The sequence below is a fragment of the Heloderma suspectum genome, chromosome 15 (assembly GCF_057233095.1).
Source record: "Heloderma suspectum isolate Gila_16-S chromosome 15, 16-S_ref, whole genome shotgun sequence".
NCBI classification, from domain to species: domain Eukaryota; kingdom Metazoa; phylum Chordata; class Lepidosauria; order Squamata; family Helodermatidae; genus Heloderma; species Heloderma suspectum.
In genome coordinates this window covers 13,471,307-13,489,323 of record NC_139472.1, presented here as the reverse complement: position 1 = coordinate 13,489,323, position 18,017 = coordinate 13,471,307, and the positions used below count along the sequence as shown (strand labels likewise).

General features: G+C 44.6%; 1 protein-coding gene across 1 annotated transcript in view; it reads right to left on the bottom strand.

Annotated features, from left to right (window-relative positions):
- The window catches only part of PRDM16 (PR/SET domain 16), a 748,686-nt gene that overhangs the window by 331,059 nt on the left and 399,610 nt on the right, over positions 1 to 18,017 (bottom strand). The window contains exon 3 of the mRNA XM_084822017.1: positions 9,272 to 9,322. Within this exon, the coding sequence (XP_084678143.1) occupies positions 9,272 to 9,322 (51 nt within the window). The remainder of the gene's footprint in view (positions 1 to 9,271; positions 9,323 to 18,017) is intronic.

Below are 18,017 nucleotides of genomic sequence, written 5' to 3'. Positions count from 1 at the left end.
ACGATGGAGTGGTCGTGATTCCTACCTCTTCCTCTGCTGCAACCTGATGGAATGGCTGCTGGATAACAGTTGGGGGAGATGCAAAGCCTCATGAAGCTGGTTGCCCACCAGGGCTTTTGATGGCCCTGCTCTCCTTCTCAGTTGATATATCTTAGATCATAAATAGTCTTTCAGCAACTGTATTGGCCCCAACTGTTGCTTTCTGACCTAAAAATTACATGATGTTAGAAGTAGACCCAGATTATTCAGTGCTACACAAAGAAGCACTAAGCTTACAGGGAGTGCTGGAACTTGAAACCAAAGTTAAGCAGATGCACACAGTAACTGCACTAATTATTCACAAGGGAATAATTGCCACCCCATCCCTGCTGCAACTTCTGTCTAGTGGGAAAACCTCCAGAAGACTGGGGGAGATGGGAACAGCACTTTCAGCAGCTCTTCAGCACAGTCCCAGGAGGAGATAAGCTCATTCCTCACACTCTGTACCACAGGGAGTTTTTAATTTGCCTCACACTTTTCAGTTCCAGTACCAGCTGGCTGGGAACATCAGAATGTAAGAACAAAAGAAGAGCCCTGCTGGATCAGACCAAGGGCCCATCTAGTCCAGGATTCTGTTCACACAGTGGCCAGCCAGCTGTCGACCAGGAACCCACAAGCAGGACATGAGCGCAACAGCACCCTCCTGCCCACGTTCCCCAGCAACGTGTACATAGGCTCACTGCCTCTGGTGCTGGAGGTAGCACATAGCAATCCCCTTTTAAAGCCATCCCAATTGGTGGCCATCACTACATCCGGTGGTAGCAAACTCCATAGTTTACGCACTGTGTGAAGAAGTTTTTCCTTTTCTCTGTCCTGAATCTCCCACCAATCAGCTTCATGGGATGACCCCGGGTTCTAGTATTTTGAGAGAGGGAGCAAAATGTCTCCCTATATAGGGAAAAGTACATAGGGAAATATATGGTATATATACAGGTATATAGGGAAAAATATATTCAGAATGTTCTGAATGTTGCTCTGAACTGGTACAGAACCCGTAAGTGTGAGTCACAGAGAGCACAAAGAAGAACGTTCAGTTTCAACACAACTTGAGGAAGGTACAAACTCCATCATCTTCCCTTTGCCCTAAAATGAAATATTCTGACAAAAGAACAACATGCTATTTGGTGACAATGCTGGTTTCCAGGTCATAGCTGACTATATAAACATAGCAGCCTCAACGACAGACTCGCATGATCACATGCTGAAGTTAGTAATGGAAATTATCAAGTTCAACCCAGATAATATCCAGTTCATGGTAAGCAAGGTCAACACACGGGCCATATTCTCTCATCACAAGGAAACTTTAGTCACATGGCTAAGAGTGGGCTCAGTGCCGTTTGAGCCTGGCTGAGGCCTGTTATTGTTGTTGTTCAGTTGTTAGGTCATGTCCGACTCTTCGTGACCCCACGGACCAGAGCACACCAGGCCTTCCGGTCTCTCATGAGTTAAACAGTGGTCATATCTCAGTTAAACTTAATGCACAATTATTTATCAACCATTTTGCCACAGCTGCTGTTTTCTGACCTGAAAGGACTACTACGAAGGGCTCACCGCTCCATGCTGTAAACAGCTTTATGTTTGTGCCAGTGCTCAACGAGGGCAGGCGATCTGACTTCTACCTTTTGTGATGGGCCCCGTTAGCTACTGTTTTAGAAGGCCATAAGGGCATGATTTGTTCCCTACACCAATTCGAGCCCCCCTCCCGCTGGTCTTCCTGCTTCCGTCTCTCCACCATATCTGTGTCTATGTCTGGCTGAGGACGGCAGTCTGGTCTCCAGTGCCACATTGCTTTGTTTGCCGAGGCTGACTGTCCAAATCCACTCATCCTTGATTTACAGGAGGAGAGGGCCTGTCTCTCTTACCTTTAGTTGTGCCCCTTTAAGTTACTGTTTTAAGAAGGCTATGGGGGGTGGGGATAGGGCTCGGCATGATTTGGCTAAAACTGGGGGGAGCTGGGGGTGGCATTTGTGGATTTCATTACGACACCCCCCTCAACTTCCCCTCCCCATAATTCAAGCACTACTTTGTGGCATCCTTGGCAGAGATCAAGCATGGTAACTTTTGCTCATACCGTTAGGGCAGAGAAAAGCCCTGCCATGACGTCGGGAAAAAATGGTATGGGATGATTTTTCATTCTTTATTCTCTTTCCCTGCCTAGCATCGGTTCCTTCTGTTTGGCAGCAAGTTCCTTCACAAGCCATTAAGCTTAGATTTGAACTCTTTACCCGACTGCTTTGACCTCTGTTGCCCTGGCTTTAAAATCGTACTGCCCATCAGTAAATTTATCACCTCATAAACTCCCGGTAGTGCTTCTTTACAATGTGTTTAGGCTAGAGCCTGTGTCAAATATTCTAATTGTCATAGTTTATGTTAGAGAGAGAGAGAGAGAGAGAGAGAAGGGGGGAAATTAAGACAGAAACAGAAGCAACCCAGCTCTGAAGCATTCAAGGCAGATGTTTCAATCTGCCACATCTTTGCTACAGCAAAGAGATCCACAACATGGATGTGCTCACTTTGAATTACCTCAGCTTTGTATGGATGGGATGGGTCTTCCTTACAACATGTTTATAGAGGGTGCAGTTCTCTAATACACAGAACTAGCACTTCCATTTCTGTGCTAAACCAAGTTATGATAATCAGAATTGTCACCTTGTTGCCACATAGCTCAGGATAATGGGTTTCCTCTGAGGTCCAGACAAACGGCTGATGAGTTAAGGAGATGAATGAGGTAAAAAGTTCAGCACTACTACAAGGTCATGGGATGGTCTATAGAGGGCATTTCGTGTGGGAATCCTAGCCCCCAAGTTTAGCTTCTAAATGAAAAGATTATTTACCACTTCCCACTTCCCAGGGAGGGCAGAATAGACTATGTATCTCTTCTGAAAGAGACACATAGTCTATGTGCCTCTAGTTCTGAAACTGCCCTGGAACCATCCACATCTAGAATTTCACAACGTTTGGCAGAAGCCACCCGGATGTTTCAGTTTAACTCTCGGAGCTTGGGAAGTGTCATTACAAGACAGCCATTAAAAAGGCAGTTGTTCTAGTTTTCCATCTCAAACTGTAACCCTTTTCAATGAAAACCTATTGCAGTATACACCCGGAAATGCGAGTTTTAATAACGGAGACATAACAAGCGAGATGAAGCACAGCGATCGTGGCATTAGGCGAACACATGCTGCAGTCATCTGGATGGGCGAGGTGATGAAACATGGGTGTTGGTTATGCTCACCCTTAGCTAGTCGCTCCACCTTATGCAAACTCAGAAACAGCATACTTAAGAGTTCCCATGGCAGGTTACATGGAATGGTTCTGGTTAAATCAATGGGGTGGGGGAGATAACAGTTTGCAGGACTGCTGAGAGATTTTACGGAACCTTGTTGTTATTACCAAACTAGGCAATATTTGGCTAGTCTGAGCAGTAAAATGCTGTTATGTCAGGTAACCAGCACTGAAGGGAGGAAAGCCGTCAGGCTCAACCCATGACTCATCTCAACCTGCCAGTCCCTGCCCATGTATCACCAAAGTTTGCAAGTTTCCACCCATGAATCACCAGAATATCCCAAGCTCTGCACATGAATCACTAATGTCTGCAAAGCTTCATGCATGAATCATAGAATCATAGAAGAGTAGGGTTGGAAGGGGCCTACAAGGCCATCTAGTCCAACCCCCTGCTCAATGCAGGAATCCAAGTCAGAGCATCCCTGACTCATCAGAATCTGCCAGGCTTCACCTAGGACTGGCACCCTGACCCATCAGGTTCAGCCTTATTATTATTGTTATTGTTATTATATCCCTCCTTTTCCCCAATACTGGGAGTCAAGGCGGCTTTACAACATTAAAAACTTGCATTGTTAAAACATATACATAGAAATATGCACAAGTTAAAAATTAAATCATCAATAATATTAAAATTGTATAAAATTTTAGAATTATAAAAAGCCAACAACAATATAAATAATAGTATCAACCCATCATATTGTCACAGGTCCAGACTATCTATCCCCAAAGGCCTGCTGGAACAAAAAAGTTTTGGGCCTGCCTGCGAAAACATACAGAGCCTTGCTCCCACCTACACTTGCCCACCCCTTGGTCCCAGCTCCCTCAGATTTCAAAGTCACCCATAGTGCACTCATTGAAACCTCTCCTCAAGCACACACCAAGACATTGGCCAAAGTGTATGTTCTCCACATCCAGGTGTTCATCCTCCCGGCTCACCAGAGAGAAGCTAAGCATACGGCTGCCCGTGTTCCCCTGGGGAGAGGAATGTATTTATGGATATCAGGTCTCCAGGCAGGGCACTGCCCTAAGCCCCATCCCCGCCTGCATGCCTGACAATATATTCAGGAACATCAATTCAGATTCAGTGGGTTATGGGATGGTGGTAGGGAGAAGCAAAGATTCCCAGAAACCCCCATGGTTGGATATATTCCAGATGAAACTGCAAAGGCATATTTCTTGCCGTTACAACATAATAGTAACAATATCGGCAGAGCTAACAAATCCGGACAAAAGCTGGGGACCCTGGAAGTGTTTTTAAGGTGGGATCTCGAGCTGGTCCAATATTGCATTCAAAATTAGATTCAAAAGGGTTCCCAACTGTGAAAAGACACTGTCCATGAATATGACAATATGGCAGAAGAACTACAAGCTCACTGTTGAGGGCTCAATGTTTTTCACTCTCAACCCCAACTCTGTCTCAATCTGGGGGGGGGGGGAGGGTGCTCCAGCTTCCTCTTCTGAGGTCCCTGACAAAACATCTTACTGTTCTTTTAAGCAAAGGAGATTTGTGCCATTAACATGCATGCCTAACATAAAATATCCATAATGTTATAGTTTACTGAGGATGAGAAGCTTTCCCCTGTTCCATTCTTTTACTATTCCAGGGATTTGCACTGCCTTGCCTTCTACTCCTGAATTGTGGTTTGGAGCATGTGCAGTTTGCTACAGCTTTCAGTTCCTTCAGACAACCTGTCCTAGACGGGATTGAACTCCCCCTGAAGGAGCCGGTGCATAGCTTGAGGAGTACTCCTAGATCCATCCTTTTCACTGGAGCCCCAGGTGGACTCCGTGGCCCGGAGTGCTTGGGGCCCATTTCGGCTGATCCACCAGCTACAGCCTTTCCTGGACAGGGATGACCTAGCCACAGTAATGCATGCGCTGGTAGCTTCCCGATTAGACTACTGCAATGCACTTTACATGGGGCTGCCCTTGAAGACGACTCGGAAGTTGCAGCTCGTGCAAAATGCAGCAGCTAGACTGCTGACCAGAACACCACATAAAAACCATATAACACCAGTCTTAAAGGAATTGGTACTGGCTACAATATGCTTCCGGTAGGAATTCAAGGTTTTGGTGATGACATTTAAAGCCCTAAGCAGCTTGGGACCTTGATATTTGCGGGAGCGCCTCTCCCTATATATGTCTGCCCAAGAACTGAGATCTGTTGGAGAGGACCTCCTCTATGTACCATGAGTACAAGACATACACTATGGTGGGATGTGGGAGAGAGCCTTCTCTGCTATGGCACCCCAGTTGTGGAATGCCCTCCCCTTGGAGGCCCGATTGACGCAGACATTGGCCTCGTTTCGGCACCAAGTAAAAACATGGCTTTTTACCAAAGCCTTTGAGGGCTAAATGCATTCCCTAGCACATCATTTTAACTGTTTTATTGTTTTGGATTTTAACTGGTATTAGCTTCTTTGTTTAATATGTTAGGTGTTTACATTATTTATCATTTTATACTGTTTAAATTGACTGTATCTGTATGCTACCTTGAGATCTTAATGATATAGGGCAGGATAGAAATGTTTGAAATAAATAAATAAAAAATTGCATTTCCCTCCCCAGCTCCCAGGGTCATTCACTGGAAAGAAGCCATTGATGCTCTCATATGTATGATTGCATCAAGAAGCAGCACCTTGAGTGCTCACTGGGATGCCTAGCGACACCCATATAAGACCTGTGTTAAAAGAACTGCACTGTCTGCCTATTAACTACCGAGCTATATACAAGGTTATGTTACTGTCATACTAAGCCCTAAACAACTTGGGACCAGGAGACCTACTCCTTTTATACATACCAGGTTACACTTACGATCTTCAGAGGAGGCTTTGCTAGTCATTCCAAAATGAACAGAATGTCACCATGAAAGACACAGACTTATCTGTAGTGGCACCCACCCTCTGGAAAAACCTCCCTTGTGTAGTTCGGGAGGCAGAAAACGTGACATCTTTCAAAAGCCTCCTGAAAACACACTTGTTCACCCAGGCTTTCCCTGGGCTGTAAGTAAATTAATGCTGCTGCTCCATTTTACTGCTCCTTGATTTTTTACTGTAGGTGGAGGAGTTTTTAACGCTGTGCTTTAATGCTGTGTTTTTAAAATTGTATTTTAATGTTGTGAACCACAGAGAGATTGTTATTATATTCAGTGATATATACATGCCACAAATACAATACAATAACAACAACAATATAATCAAGATGCTTTTTGTATGGTGTTTTACTGATGCGCAGACATGCTCTTGCCCCTTGGTAAACACCACATGAAAAAAAATCTTGATCAAAAATTCTTGATCAAAAATTTTCAAATTCTTGAAAATAGACATGTGGTGGGAATGCTCCAAGGTCTATGTGTTCTGATCCCAGGTTTCTGGAATAATCTCAGACATTATATCTCAACCTGTTAGTCCTCCTGACCCCCTACTTGCTTTATTATCCATTTATGACAATGTTGGTGGAAAAATAATCTATAAGGGCTTGTTAAACTTCTTTTTAGCAGTGGCCCATTTAGAAATTAATCAGCATTGGAAGTCGACTGCTGGTTTTACTTTACAAGGTTGGATAATGAAGGTTTGGCAAATAGCTCTGGCAAAGTATCTGACGCATCACAGCAAACTTCTTCGAGGACTTAGCAAAAGGGACTGTTTTATTGAAATTTGGTCTCCCTTCATTACATTTGTGAATAGAGGTGTTCCTGAATACATGCCCCAGGATAACCCTAAATCCTTCTGGAGGGATTTAGTTTATTGAATTTGTTGGTACCATAGAATATCTCTAAATTCCAAAGCTGAAATTTGATTATTTTCTGTGAGTTTGCATTGCATTTATATTTTTATGTGATGAGTTTATAATATGTTGTTTAAATTAAAAAAAAAAAAATCTCCATCAGAACTCCGTTCTGATATGACTGGCTACAGAAAATCTTTAGCACCGTGATGATGGATAAGCTAACAGCTATTGTTCATAGCAAAGCTTAGAATGTATATGCTGTTGACCATTTTGTTCCTGATTGGAATTGCTTCATCCCTTATTGGAATAATAACTTCAAATAGAATAAAGTTAAAGCACATGTGTTTAAATTCAATCTGAACTGGGTCTCTTTTATTTTATTTTTAAGAATGTTTTAAGAATTAACATAGATATTTATTTATCCCCCCTCTTAGGGCCAAAGGCTCTCCCAAAGTGACTCACAAATGAAATCATACAACAATTAAAAATATAACAAGTACTCTTCCACTGTAGCATGCATCTGAAAAAGGCATCTTAAAAATTATACAAAAAGCAACAACGGTTAAAAATACCGATCAATATCCCCATTCAACAAAAAATGGACTGGGACAGCTGGTTCTTTAAGGCTTCTTTGTAAACAGCCAATGAGGGACCGCTTACCTCATGGGAGGGAGTTCCAAAGAGACGGACCACCACTGAAAAGGCCATGCCTCGTATGTCTAGCATCCTAATAGAACTTAATGGTTGATATGTGAGCAGTACCTCTGGGTGACCTTAATGCCTGGGCAGATTCATATAGGATGCAGCTGTCCTTCAGCTCACCAGGTCCCAAACCATATGGGGCTTTAAATGTAACAACCAGCTTTTCTTTTCTATTTTGTTTATAACATGTTTATTATTTTGTCTTTCTGTAATTTTGAATTGTTTTGAATTTATAATAAACATTAGGGGAAAAAAGAATCTTTGGTACAACTGTAGGTATGATCTCATCAAGAGTGATAAAACAGTGTGGGGCAGCGGGGGTGGTGGAGAGCAATCTACAGTGGTAATGCAGAAGGCAGGGCAGGGAGACACAAATGAACTAAAGGAACTGAAACCTATCTCAAATTCTTCATGCACAATGCTCCATATAAAATTCTTTAATGAATCGAATGTTAACAATGGAGAATTTATAATGCACTCATTCCACTTCGGGAGGGGAGGGTGGATACTGAAATTCTCTTTGGCGGAAATTCAGACAAGGAGAATCTAGGAAGCTTCCCTATCATTTAAAGTAAGGCTTTCTCCACACGGAGCTTTTATCCTGCAATTGGGATCACTCCTTCATGGAAGTTTGTGGGGTCTTTACATGATGCCGTGAACTTCCAGGGCATCTCCTACACTAAATGCCTTTTGTTCCATTTTAAAATAGATCGCAGATAATGAGCTATCAAATCACCCCATTATGTTCCCCTCAAGTTCCCTCTGTGAAAGGAGGAAAAGCGGAAAGAAGAGGAGTGAGATAAAGGAAAGATAATGGGAGACTCAGATACAGGGAGAAGGAGGGAGAAGGGGGAGGAGGGAAAGGAAGCAGGTGAAAAAGGGAGTCATTGTGATCCTGCATTTAAAACAGAAGCAGAAAGCCCCATTTTAAATGCAGGATTTTAGGCTGGTGGAGAGATGCCCTAAGACTCACTCACAGCATTATCCTGCACATGTCTGCTCAGAAGTAAATCCCATGAATCAGATTTACTTCAAGAATGACAGCCTTGAAGATAAAGGTACCTCTAGAAGCCCTTCTCCTTAACCCACTGTTAGAATGTAAAGTGCCACAAAGTCCTGGATTCAAATTCAGATTACCTCCACAGAGGACCAAGGTGTACCAAACAACTCTCTTTCCAATGCAACAGAGGAAAACGGAATTTCCGCATTTTTGAATTAGAACGGTCAATTCAACTTGGCCAAGATGAACTGAAGGCCACATCACATGAACATCTTTCTTTCATCTGTATACTGAGCCTGCAAATCACACATACGCCACACACAAGCACAGCCCTGATGCACCGAAAAAGACAGTACTGTTCAGATACGCAAATAGGAAGGACAACAACTTTAGATGAAGATTTTCGCAGACAACTTTTGCTCCCATTTTCTCACAACAAACAAGGGAAAATGGCCTAGGTTCTAGCATAGCCAAATACAGAAGTCACGTAACTTGAACAAGAACCAGCCATTGTCCTACCTTTTTTATGCAGCCATCTTGCAAAGCTGTCTCAGGATCCGTAAGCATTTGCTGGAAGCAAGAAAGAGAGAGAGAAAGTCACTTAGCAGCTCTGTTGATGAGTGAGATATTGTAAATAGAAACAAAATTCAGCACATTGTCCGGCATTCCAGTCAACTTTTCCTTGTGTATATTGACCAGTCTCAGCAGAAACTTGCATATTTTCCTACAAATAAATATGCGAACGTTTGGGGAAAGGGGAAAAAAAAAAAACAATCTGAAGGTCCACGGACTCCACATGACCTGAAGAGGTTGGTCCACAGTGGATTCCGTAGGTCAGATTCTCAGAAATCCAAGCTCATTTTAGTCTGTCTCAGATTTCTCCAGTATCCCTAGTTTGGGCCCAGTTTAATTAACCTGGGCCCCAAACATTCAGGGTTTTAAAGTTAAATCACTAGCACTTTCAGTTCTGCCTGGAAATGAGCTGGAAGCCAGTGTAGCTGTTGAAAGAGAGGCATCACATGCACTCAAAGATGAGCACACACTAGTCATCGCACTGCTGCATTCTGAACCTATGCAGAGATTACCGCATTTGGTTGTCACAGAGGGACAAAATAAATGTGCCACCGGCAGCAACGCTTTAAGGCAAAACCTGCTCCCTGCCAAGAAATTATGGTGAGGTTTAGCCTCAGTCAGAAAAGAAACAGCTGCACCAATTGAACTCCCAACACGTTTCGACACTTCATCTTTATCAAGGAAAAATCTTTGAGATTCTTTTGGAGGATTCCCTCCTCCTTGCTTCTTCCAAAGGAGTCTTCTTTGGAAGAAGCAAGGGAGAGGAAATCCTCCAAAAGAATCTCCAAGAGTTTTCCCCTTGATAAAGACCAAGTGTCGAAACGCATTGGGAGTTCAATTGGTGCAGCTGTTCATGTTTTGACTTTGGTTTCCAGCCTTACAGCTGTTTTTTCTCTGTTTTTTTTTCCTTCTGGTCCCTATTGGCACTGCTGCTTGCTTGTTTTGAGGTTTAGCCTCACTCTGTTGGGATCCTGGAAGGCATCTCTTTAATTTATTCCTTAGAAGCAAATGCCTGCCGTTCACTTCTGGTAGGGAGCGGCATTTAGGCACTGTGGGATCTGGGAGCGGTGAGCCACTGTGTCCTCAATGAAATACTTCCATTGGTTTGACCCAGTCCACCCAAGCTTTCCATTGGGTGCTCCTGTGTATGAAGGAGCATAAAAGGGCTTCCTGTTTCATTTGAGCCTTGCTTGACCAACAAGGTCTTCCTGAGCCCTCATGCGCTCCTGCTAGTGCTGTGCCAAAAATTTCTCCCCCATCTTTTTCGACCATTCTCATTCGATTTGATAGAAAAGAAATGGCTTTCGAAAAGAAATTCAAAGGCGAAGAATATGGAGAAATACTCATGGGTTGGGTTCAGGGCTCTTGTGCTTATCTTACTTCTGAGGTGGCTGAGGAGTGTGCATGAGTGTCCTGTCTTTCATTGTACAATCATCTCTCTGCATCTAGGTTAGAGACAAGATGTATCCACAATCACCCCTCAGAAATGTTATTCATTTGGAAAATTCCAGGGAAGCTGCTGAACCCTAAAGAATGACAACTATTGCTGAGCCAAAATTTCTCAGAAGACATTTTTCTCAGAAATGTCTGGGTTTTTCCCTTTTCTTACACCACTAGAGATAAAAGGCCACTTTGCAGAATTTTCCTAAATTTTCTCCCTCATTTTTTGGTGGATTTTGCCTTCCCTCTTGCCCCCCACCCAATGCCCTGGAACAATGCTAGGTTTGGGGTATTGAGGAGAATGCAAATTGGAGGCCAGGCTGCCAACACAGTTGCTGCTGTTGCCACTTGCAGAGGAAGAGCAAAAAACCACCAAAACCCTTAGAAAAAAAGAGAGAAAGAAGCTGTGCTACAATCCTTGCTAATGGTGAACCCTCCCTGTGAGAAACTGTCAGAGAATTTCTCCTCCCATTTGAGAAATTTGGTGAAACTGTCTCCCCAATTTCTCTGCCCACAAACAGGGTGGACAATTTCAAGAGGTCATCTGCGCACAGCTTTCGTTCCTGTATCTTTGGTTATTCTTCAGTTCTGACTCGCTTCTGGATCCTGCCTCCTGGTTTGCTCCTCAGCTTGGCTTGTTCTTCAGTCTTGATTCCTGACTAGTCCCACACTCCAGGTTCCCAATTTCTGGCTCACCTCAGACTGCTGCTCATGGTCCAGCCCTGACATGGAGACAATAAAGTTCTGCAATTGAGGGTGAAGTTGTCTTGGAGGAAACCCACGCCCCACGCCTAATCATGGGTGGTCCAGCCTCCACCAACAGAAATCTCCTTGCACTCCTATCCAATAGATCCCTGCTATTAGGCTGATTTCTTAATATCAGTAATAATTGCTGTCCTTATTATCATTGTACTTTCAGACCTAAATATACTCTCTGTATTCTTTTCTATCCCTCTCCTAATAACCCTCAATATTGTTTCCTTTTTGACACGTTTGCACAGCTGTTTTCTGGGAAGTCTCTGCAATGGTTCCAAGATGTCTTTCTGGAGTCGTAGTAGCTAATTTGGAACTCATAGTCTACTCCAGCTATTTCTCTCTCTCTCTCTCTCTCTCCCCCTTTCCAGTGTGGAACTCCACACAACAGAAGCCCAACACGTTCTGCCCAATAAATGCGCCAGCTGAGTGGGTCTGGCTCCATTTGTGTGTTTGTATGACCCGGTCTGGTTAAGGCCGCCCAATTTCCTAAGTTCAAATATGTTGGCAGGGATTTTCCTGAGCTCAGCTGTGACAACAAAGTGTCAGATTTTAAATACGAAAGATTCCTAACTCCTCCAATGTTTTACGTTGCCTTTAATAGACACCCAAAATTGTGGTTTTGGAATGCCATGAAAAGCAAACAGGAGCGAAAGGTGAGCACTGGAGGAACAAAGCAAAGTTTGTCGGGAGAAATCAGCACTCCGCACCGCACGCTAAATAGTTTCGCATGCCCCGCTGAAAGCAGATGGGACTGGGTCGATGGAGCAGAACTAAGCTGGGGTTTAAAGGGAAAAGACTGCCCTACTGGGCCAGACCAGCAGACCACACTTGGCTTGTCAACCCAATCAGGATATATGCACATTTAGGGACAGTGTGAAATTTCTCTAGTTACATTTTCAGAAGAATTCAGCCTTCTCATAGAATGTGCATTAAGCTGCAAAATGTTGTTTCTGTTCCGAGTGAGCCTCTCTTTGGAGTTAATGGCAGGTTGGATGGGCAAGCAACTATCTCGCCTGGGTTTATTCTTTTCTCCACAGTGGCTTGGCATGAGAGACAGTGGGCCCTCCTAGAGAAGAAGGGCTTCCTGTCTGGGCTGGGGCTTGGAACTTTTCCTTTGCAAAAAACAGACTTCCCAGTTCTGATTTATCCCTCAGCTCCAGGGCTGGCTCAAGAAATTCTGCTGCCTGAGGCAGAATGGCAAATCCGCCCCCCCTGCCCTCTCAATCAAGATGCATAGTACCCAATGTTGGCCAATTTATTTTGGCACCTGGGGGAGAAAATCCCACAAGTCCCTGGGAATAATAAATTAAATAATGAACAGGCTACTGCTCTTTCATGATACCACAAATATACTCCTTGATGCAACCACCTCACTCCTCCTAATAGAGGGGTCAGCTCTGTTCAGCTCTAACTCCTAGTTTAGTCCGTCAACTCTGACTCCTTGTCATAACCCCTGGCTCTGGTTCCCCTCTGAATGCTGCCTACATCTTATCCCTGATAGGAACTAAGGATTACAGGACGTACCTTAGAGGATGCGCCCTTAGGCCATGTGATCTATTATTTCAAAATAGTAAACCTTGCGTTGTTAAATGTATTAATTTTTTACTTCATACATTTCATAATGTCTTATTGTTAAATACATTACATTTTCTAGCCTCCAAGGAGCTCAGGTGATGTGTACTGCCTCTTCCCTCTGCATCCCTCATATTTTTATTCTCACAACAACCCTATGAGGTAGGTTAGGCTCGTAGATGACTCTGTGAGCATCATGGCTGAGCAGAGATTTGTACCTGGTCTAAGTCTAGGAATATGCTTTGAGCTTGCAAAGACCTGCTGAAGGACTTTGATGGACTGATGATGAGCCATTTGATCAAGGTGTTCTTCATGTTATTTGAATTTGGATAGGAGAGGGGGAAGTTGGCTTAATATTTAACCCCAGCTTGATGCTTTCTGTGCAAATGTTAATCTCCTCACTGTCTGTCTATTTTCTCCTCAATATGCAGAGTTGCACTCTTCACCTGATCCTCCAGACGGTCCTCAAACACAACCATGATTAATAGTTTTGTCTCTATGGGCTACGGCACAATGCAGATACTGCAGAAAGTGGCCACACCTAAGAGGCCTGCTGTGAAAACTCCCAGGTGGAGCAAAGTTCATATATAAGGCTAATCCTCCAGATGACTTCTGCAGATGACTTTCTGCCCTAGCATGCTACTGATAATGCCATCATGGGGCTTGAAGGCTTTTGAGCGAGTTGGACCTCATGTGGAGTACTGGGTCCAGTTCTTGGTGCCAAAGTTTAAGAAGGGTATTACAGACAAATTGGAACCTGTCCAGAGAAGGTCAACAAAGATAGTCAGTGGTATGGAAAACATGTCCTATGAGAAAAGGGTAAGGGAACTGGGTATGTTTAGCTGGGAGGAGAGAAGACGGGGAGGGGGGGAGAGAGAGAGAGAGAGAGAGAGAGAGAGAGAGAGAGAATATGAGAGCACTTTTCAAATCCCTGAAGAACTGTGTGAAGTTTTGAGGCCTACAGAGGCAAAGACAAAAAAGGTCAGGCTTAAAGGCCTGCTTTTGTTGTTGTTGTTGTTGGGAGGGGGTGTCCCTGAGAAGAGACATTCCATTTTCTTAGTTAAATTTCAGTTTTATTTCCCCAGTTACATGTCATTTCTGCAGGTTTGAAGCAGTACTTTTGGTTTGGAGGGAGGAGAGTATAAAAAAAGAGAGTCAGACAGACTAGAGAAGTAAGAGCAGAGTTGGGAAGACCAGAGCCTGAAGAGGGAGCAGGTTTGAAACAGTGCTTTCAGTTTTGAGGGAGGGGGGTATATAAAGAGAGGGAGAGAGCCAGTAAAAGAAAGATCAGCCTGCAGCCAGAGCAAGAGCAGCAGCCAGAGCAAGAACTAAAGAGGGACAGCCAGAGCCTGAAGTAAGGGCAGAGTCTGAAGAGTGAGCAGGAAGAAGCAGCCTGGAGAAGTCTAAGTGCAGCTAGTGTAAAGGAACTTGTGTCTTGCAATGTGTATTTTCTGTTAATGCCTTTTGTACCACTCAGCTCTATTGTGTAAATACCTTTGGTTGTGATTTGCTAGCTTTAATTTACCAGTAAACTGTTGTGTTAAACCCCAGGTGTGTGGTGTGTCAGTCACCTAACGCCTACAGCCTAAACCACACATTATTGGGAAGGGAACATTTAAAAGAAGGCAGGTGGGACTCTTAAGGAGGCAAGTGATCCTTAAGGAGTTGCTCAGGGGGTCCAGGTCATAAGGGGAACCCTGACAATCTGTCACACAGAAAAGCAAGGGCTTCTTGTCTTCTGTCCCAGAGGGCAGGACTAGATTTAATGGGTTTAAGTTACAGGAGGGTAGAATTGGGTTGAACATGAGGAGAAACGTCTTGATGGTAATAGCAATTGGACAATGGAACCAATGACTTAGAGGTGTGGGAGGGCTCTCTCTCGCTGGAGGTCTTCAAACAAAGGCTGGACAGCCATCTCTTGTGTATGCTCTAGCTCTGTTTCCTGCATGGAGAAGGGGGCTTGACTAGATGGCCTATGAGACCCCTCTACTCTTTGATTCATAATTATTCAGAGAGCTTCGGCTATTGGGTGGTATAGAACTGAAATAAATACATAAATAAAATTATCAAATGGGTAGAATTGGGAGGTGATGAGGAGACATCCTCACCCCACAGACAGCATAAAACACCACAGAAACAGTCTTGATTGATCAGCAGTATTAGAATGTAATATTAATTCAAATATGAGCATGTGTGGGCACTGTGGAGGGGAAATGGCAGCCGCCACAAAAAGATGCTAGAGCATATTTGGAGAACATTTCTCAGACTGGCAAGAAAAAGTCATAGAATCATAGAATCATAGAAGCATAGAAGAGTAGGGTTGGAGGGGACCTGTAATGCCATCGAGTCCCACCCCCTGATCAATGCAGGAATCCAAGTCAAAGCATCCCTGACAGATGGCTGTCCAGCCTTGTCTTGAACGCCTCTAGTGTGGGAGAGCCCACCACCTCCCTAGGTAGTTGGTTCCATTGTCGTATTGCTCTAACAGTCAGGACATTTTTCCTGATGTTCAGCTGGAATCTGGCTTCCCATCACTTGAGCCCATGATTCCGTGTCCTGCGCTCTGGGATGATCGAGAAGAGATCCTGGCCTTCCTCCCTGTGACAACCTTTCAAGTGCTTGAACAGCGCTATCCTATCTCCCCTCAATCTTCTCTTCTCAAGGCTAAACATGCCCAGTTCTTTCACTCTCTCCTCGGAGGACTTTGTTTCCAGTCCCCTGATCATCTTTGCTGCCCTCCTCTGAATCTTTTCCAGTTTGTCTGCATCTTTCTTCAAGTGTGGTGCCTGGTACTGGATGCGGTACTCAAGGGGAGGCCAAACCAGTGCTGAGTAGAGGGGAGCTAGTACTTCATGGGGTTTGGAAGCTCTACTTCTATTAATGCAGCCCCAAATAGCATTTTCCCTTTTTGCAGCCATATCACATTGTTGGCTTATATTTAGCTGGTGATCTACAACAATTCCAAGATCCTTCTTGCTCCTTCTCCCCTCAGTCTCCTCTCTTAATGCAATTCTCTACAGCCATTCATCTATAAAATATTTCTATATTATTGGCTTTTGGCTGTCAACTTTCTGAGGTGGGTTACAATCAAAACAGAACCAATGACAACAGAGTTTGGTCAAAAACATTTTTTTCGGTGGGGGGAACCCATCATCCAGTTGAAAGCAGCAGCAATCACATCTTCATCATTAATGGTCACAAAATGCTCAGACAAATCAAAAACAGCAGAGCAGGTGCCAATGTAATATTTCTGGGGAGGGAGTTCCTCCACCAGGGCACCACTAGAGAAAAGGCCTAGTGAGATGGCCAGCGGCATGAAGCGGATTCCTTTGTTATCTCTGATCAGAAAGAACATGGGGATTCTCTTGGGGTAGGTGCTGCATCCAACTCTGCAGGCATTTGCAGGAGCCAGTCCTGCAAGCACCTGTTGAGTACCTTGCCCTGTAGCTCGCACCCCAACTGGAACATGAGTGGTGCAGGAAGGAGATGCCTGATTTGGGCAGTGTTTTCAGCACCTGGCTCCCATAAGCACCATCCAAGTCCCTGCCTGCACCTCTTGTGTCCCAGTTGGGACATGAGTGCAGTGCGAAGGAGGGGGGTGATTTGGCTGGTGCTTGCAGGAGCTTTTCTGTGCTGCTCACACCCCAACTGGGATGTGAGTAGGGATGTTGGCGGAATCTGCAATGGAACCAAATGAATTCAGATTTTTATAGGGGTGCACGAAAGTCACTTACCTGGTCTCGCAGCTTTTCGCGGTGGGGGGGAGGCACTTCGCTGCTCTCCCCCCGAAGTTCAGGCTGGGGGGGGGCGGCTTCCCGCCTCGCCTGGCCGAAATTCAGACCGAGGGGGAGGCTTCCTGCCTCGCCCGGCCGAAATTCAGGCCGGGGAGGAGGCGCCTCACCTCGCCCGGCCGCAATATTAAAAGTTTTTAAAAAAAACAAAACGCCCCCATGATAGGCTATGTGACGATTAACGTAGCCTATCATGGCTAGATCTGCAAAGTCAGCCATGATAGGCTACGTTAATCGTCACGTAGCCTATCACGGGTGACTTAAAAAAAAAAAAGTGCGTACGCAAATGGTGGCCCCCATAGGGAGCCGCCATTTGCGTTCCTTATTTGGTCGCTGTAGTCTACGTAAAGATTTACGTAGACTACGGCAAAAATAAGGGCAACGCAAATAGCGTTGCCCTTATTTTCGCCGTAGTCTACGTAATCTTTACGTAGACTACAGCGACCAAATAAGGAACGTGAATGGCGGCTCCCTATGGGGGCTGCCATTAGCCGTACGCGTTGTTTTTTTTAAAAAGTCACCCGTGATAGGCTACGTGACGATTTACGTAGCCTATCACGGCTGACTTTGCAAATCTAGCCGTGATAGGCTACGTTAATTGTCACGTAGGCTATCAAGGGGCGTTTTTTTTTTTTTAGTTTTATTGGAATGGCGGCAGCGGCAGCCGGTCGAAAGATCGGCTGCCGCCCCCACGCCTGACGAAGACCCGACGAACCGCTGCCAGGACCCGCCGCCGGGAGGGACATTCGGCAAAGGTAAGTCCCATCCCGGTGGGGTGCGGGGTGCGGGGGGGTGCGGAGAATTTCTCCCCGAAACTTGTTCGGGGGGCCGAACACGTTGGCGCTCGGCCCCCCGAAGTTTCGGGGAGAAATTCTCTGCCAACCCTAGATTTTTATGAATCCGACCGATGGATTCCACAGTGGACCAACTTTCCCGCTATCAGGCAGATTCTGTGGACTTGCAGACCATTTTTCTACCGTTCCTGAATTTTGTCATAGAAAAATATGCAAAACAGTAATAATAAAAACAACCTGGCCAAAAATGTGCATTTCCTCCATAGACTAAAGCATGAAAATGCAAATGTGGAGGGAATGTGTGCATTTTTGTCTGTGCAAATTTGTGCAAATGTGCAT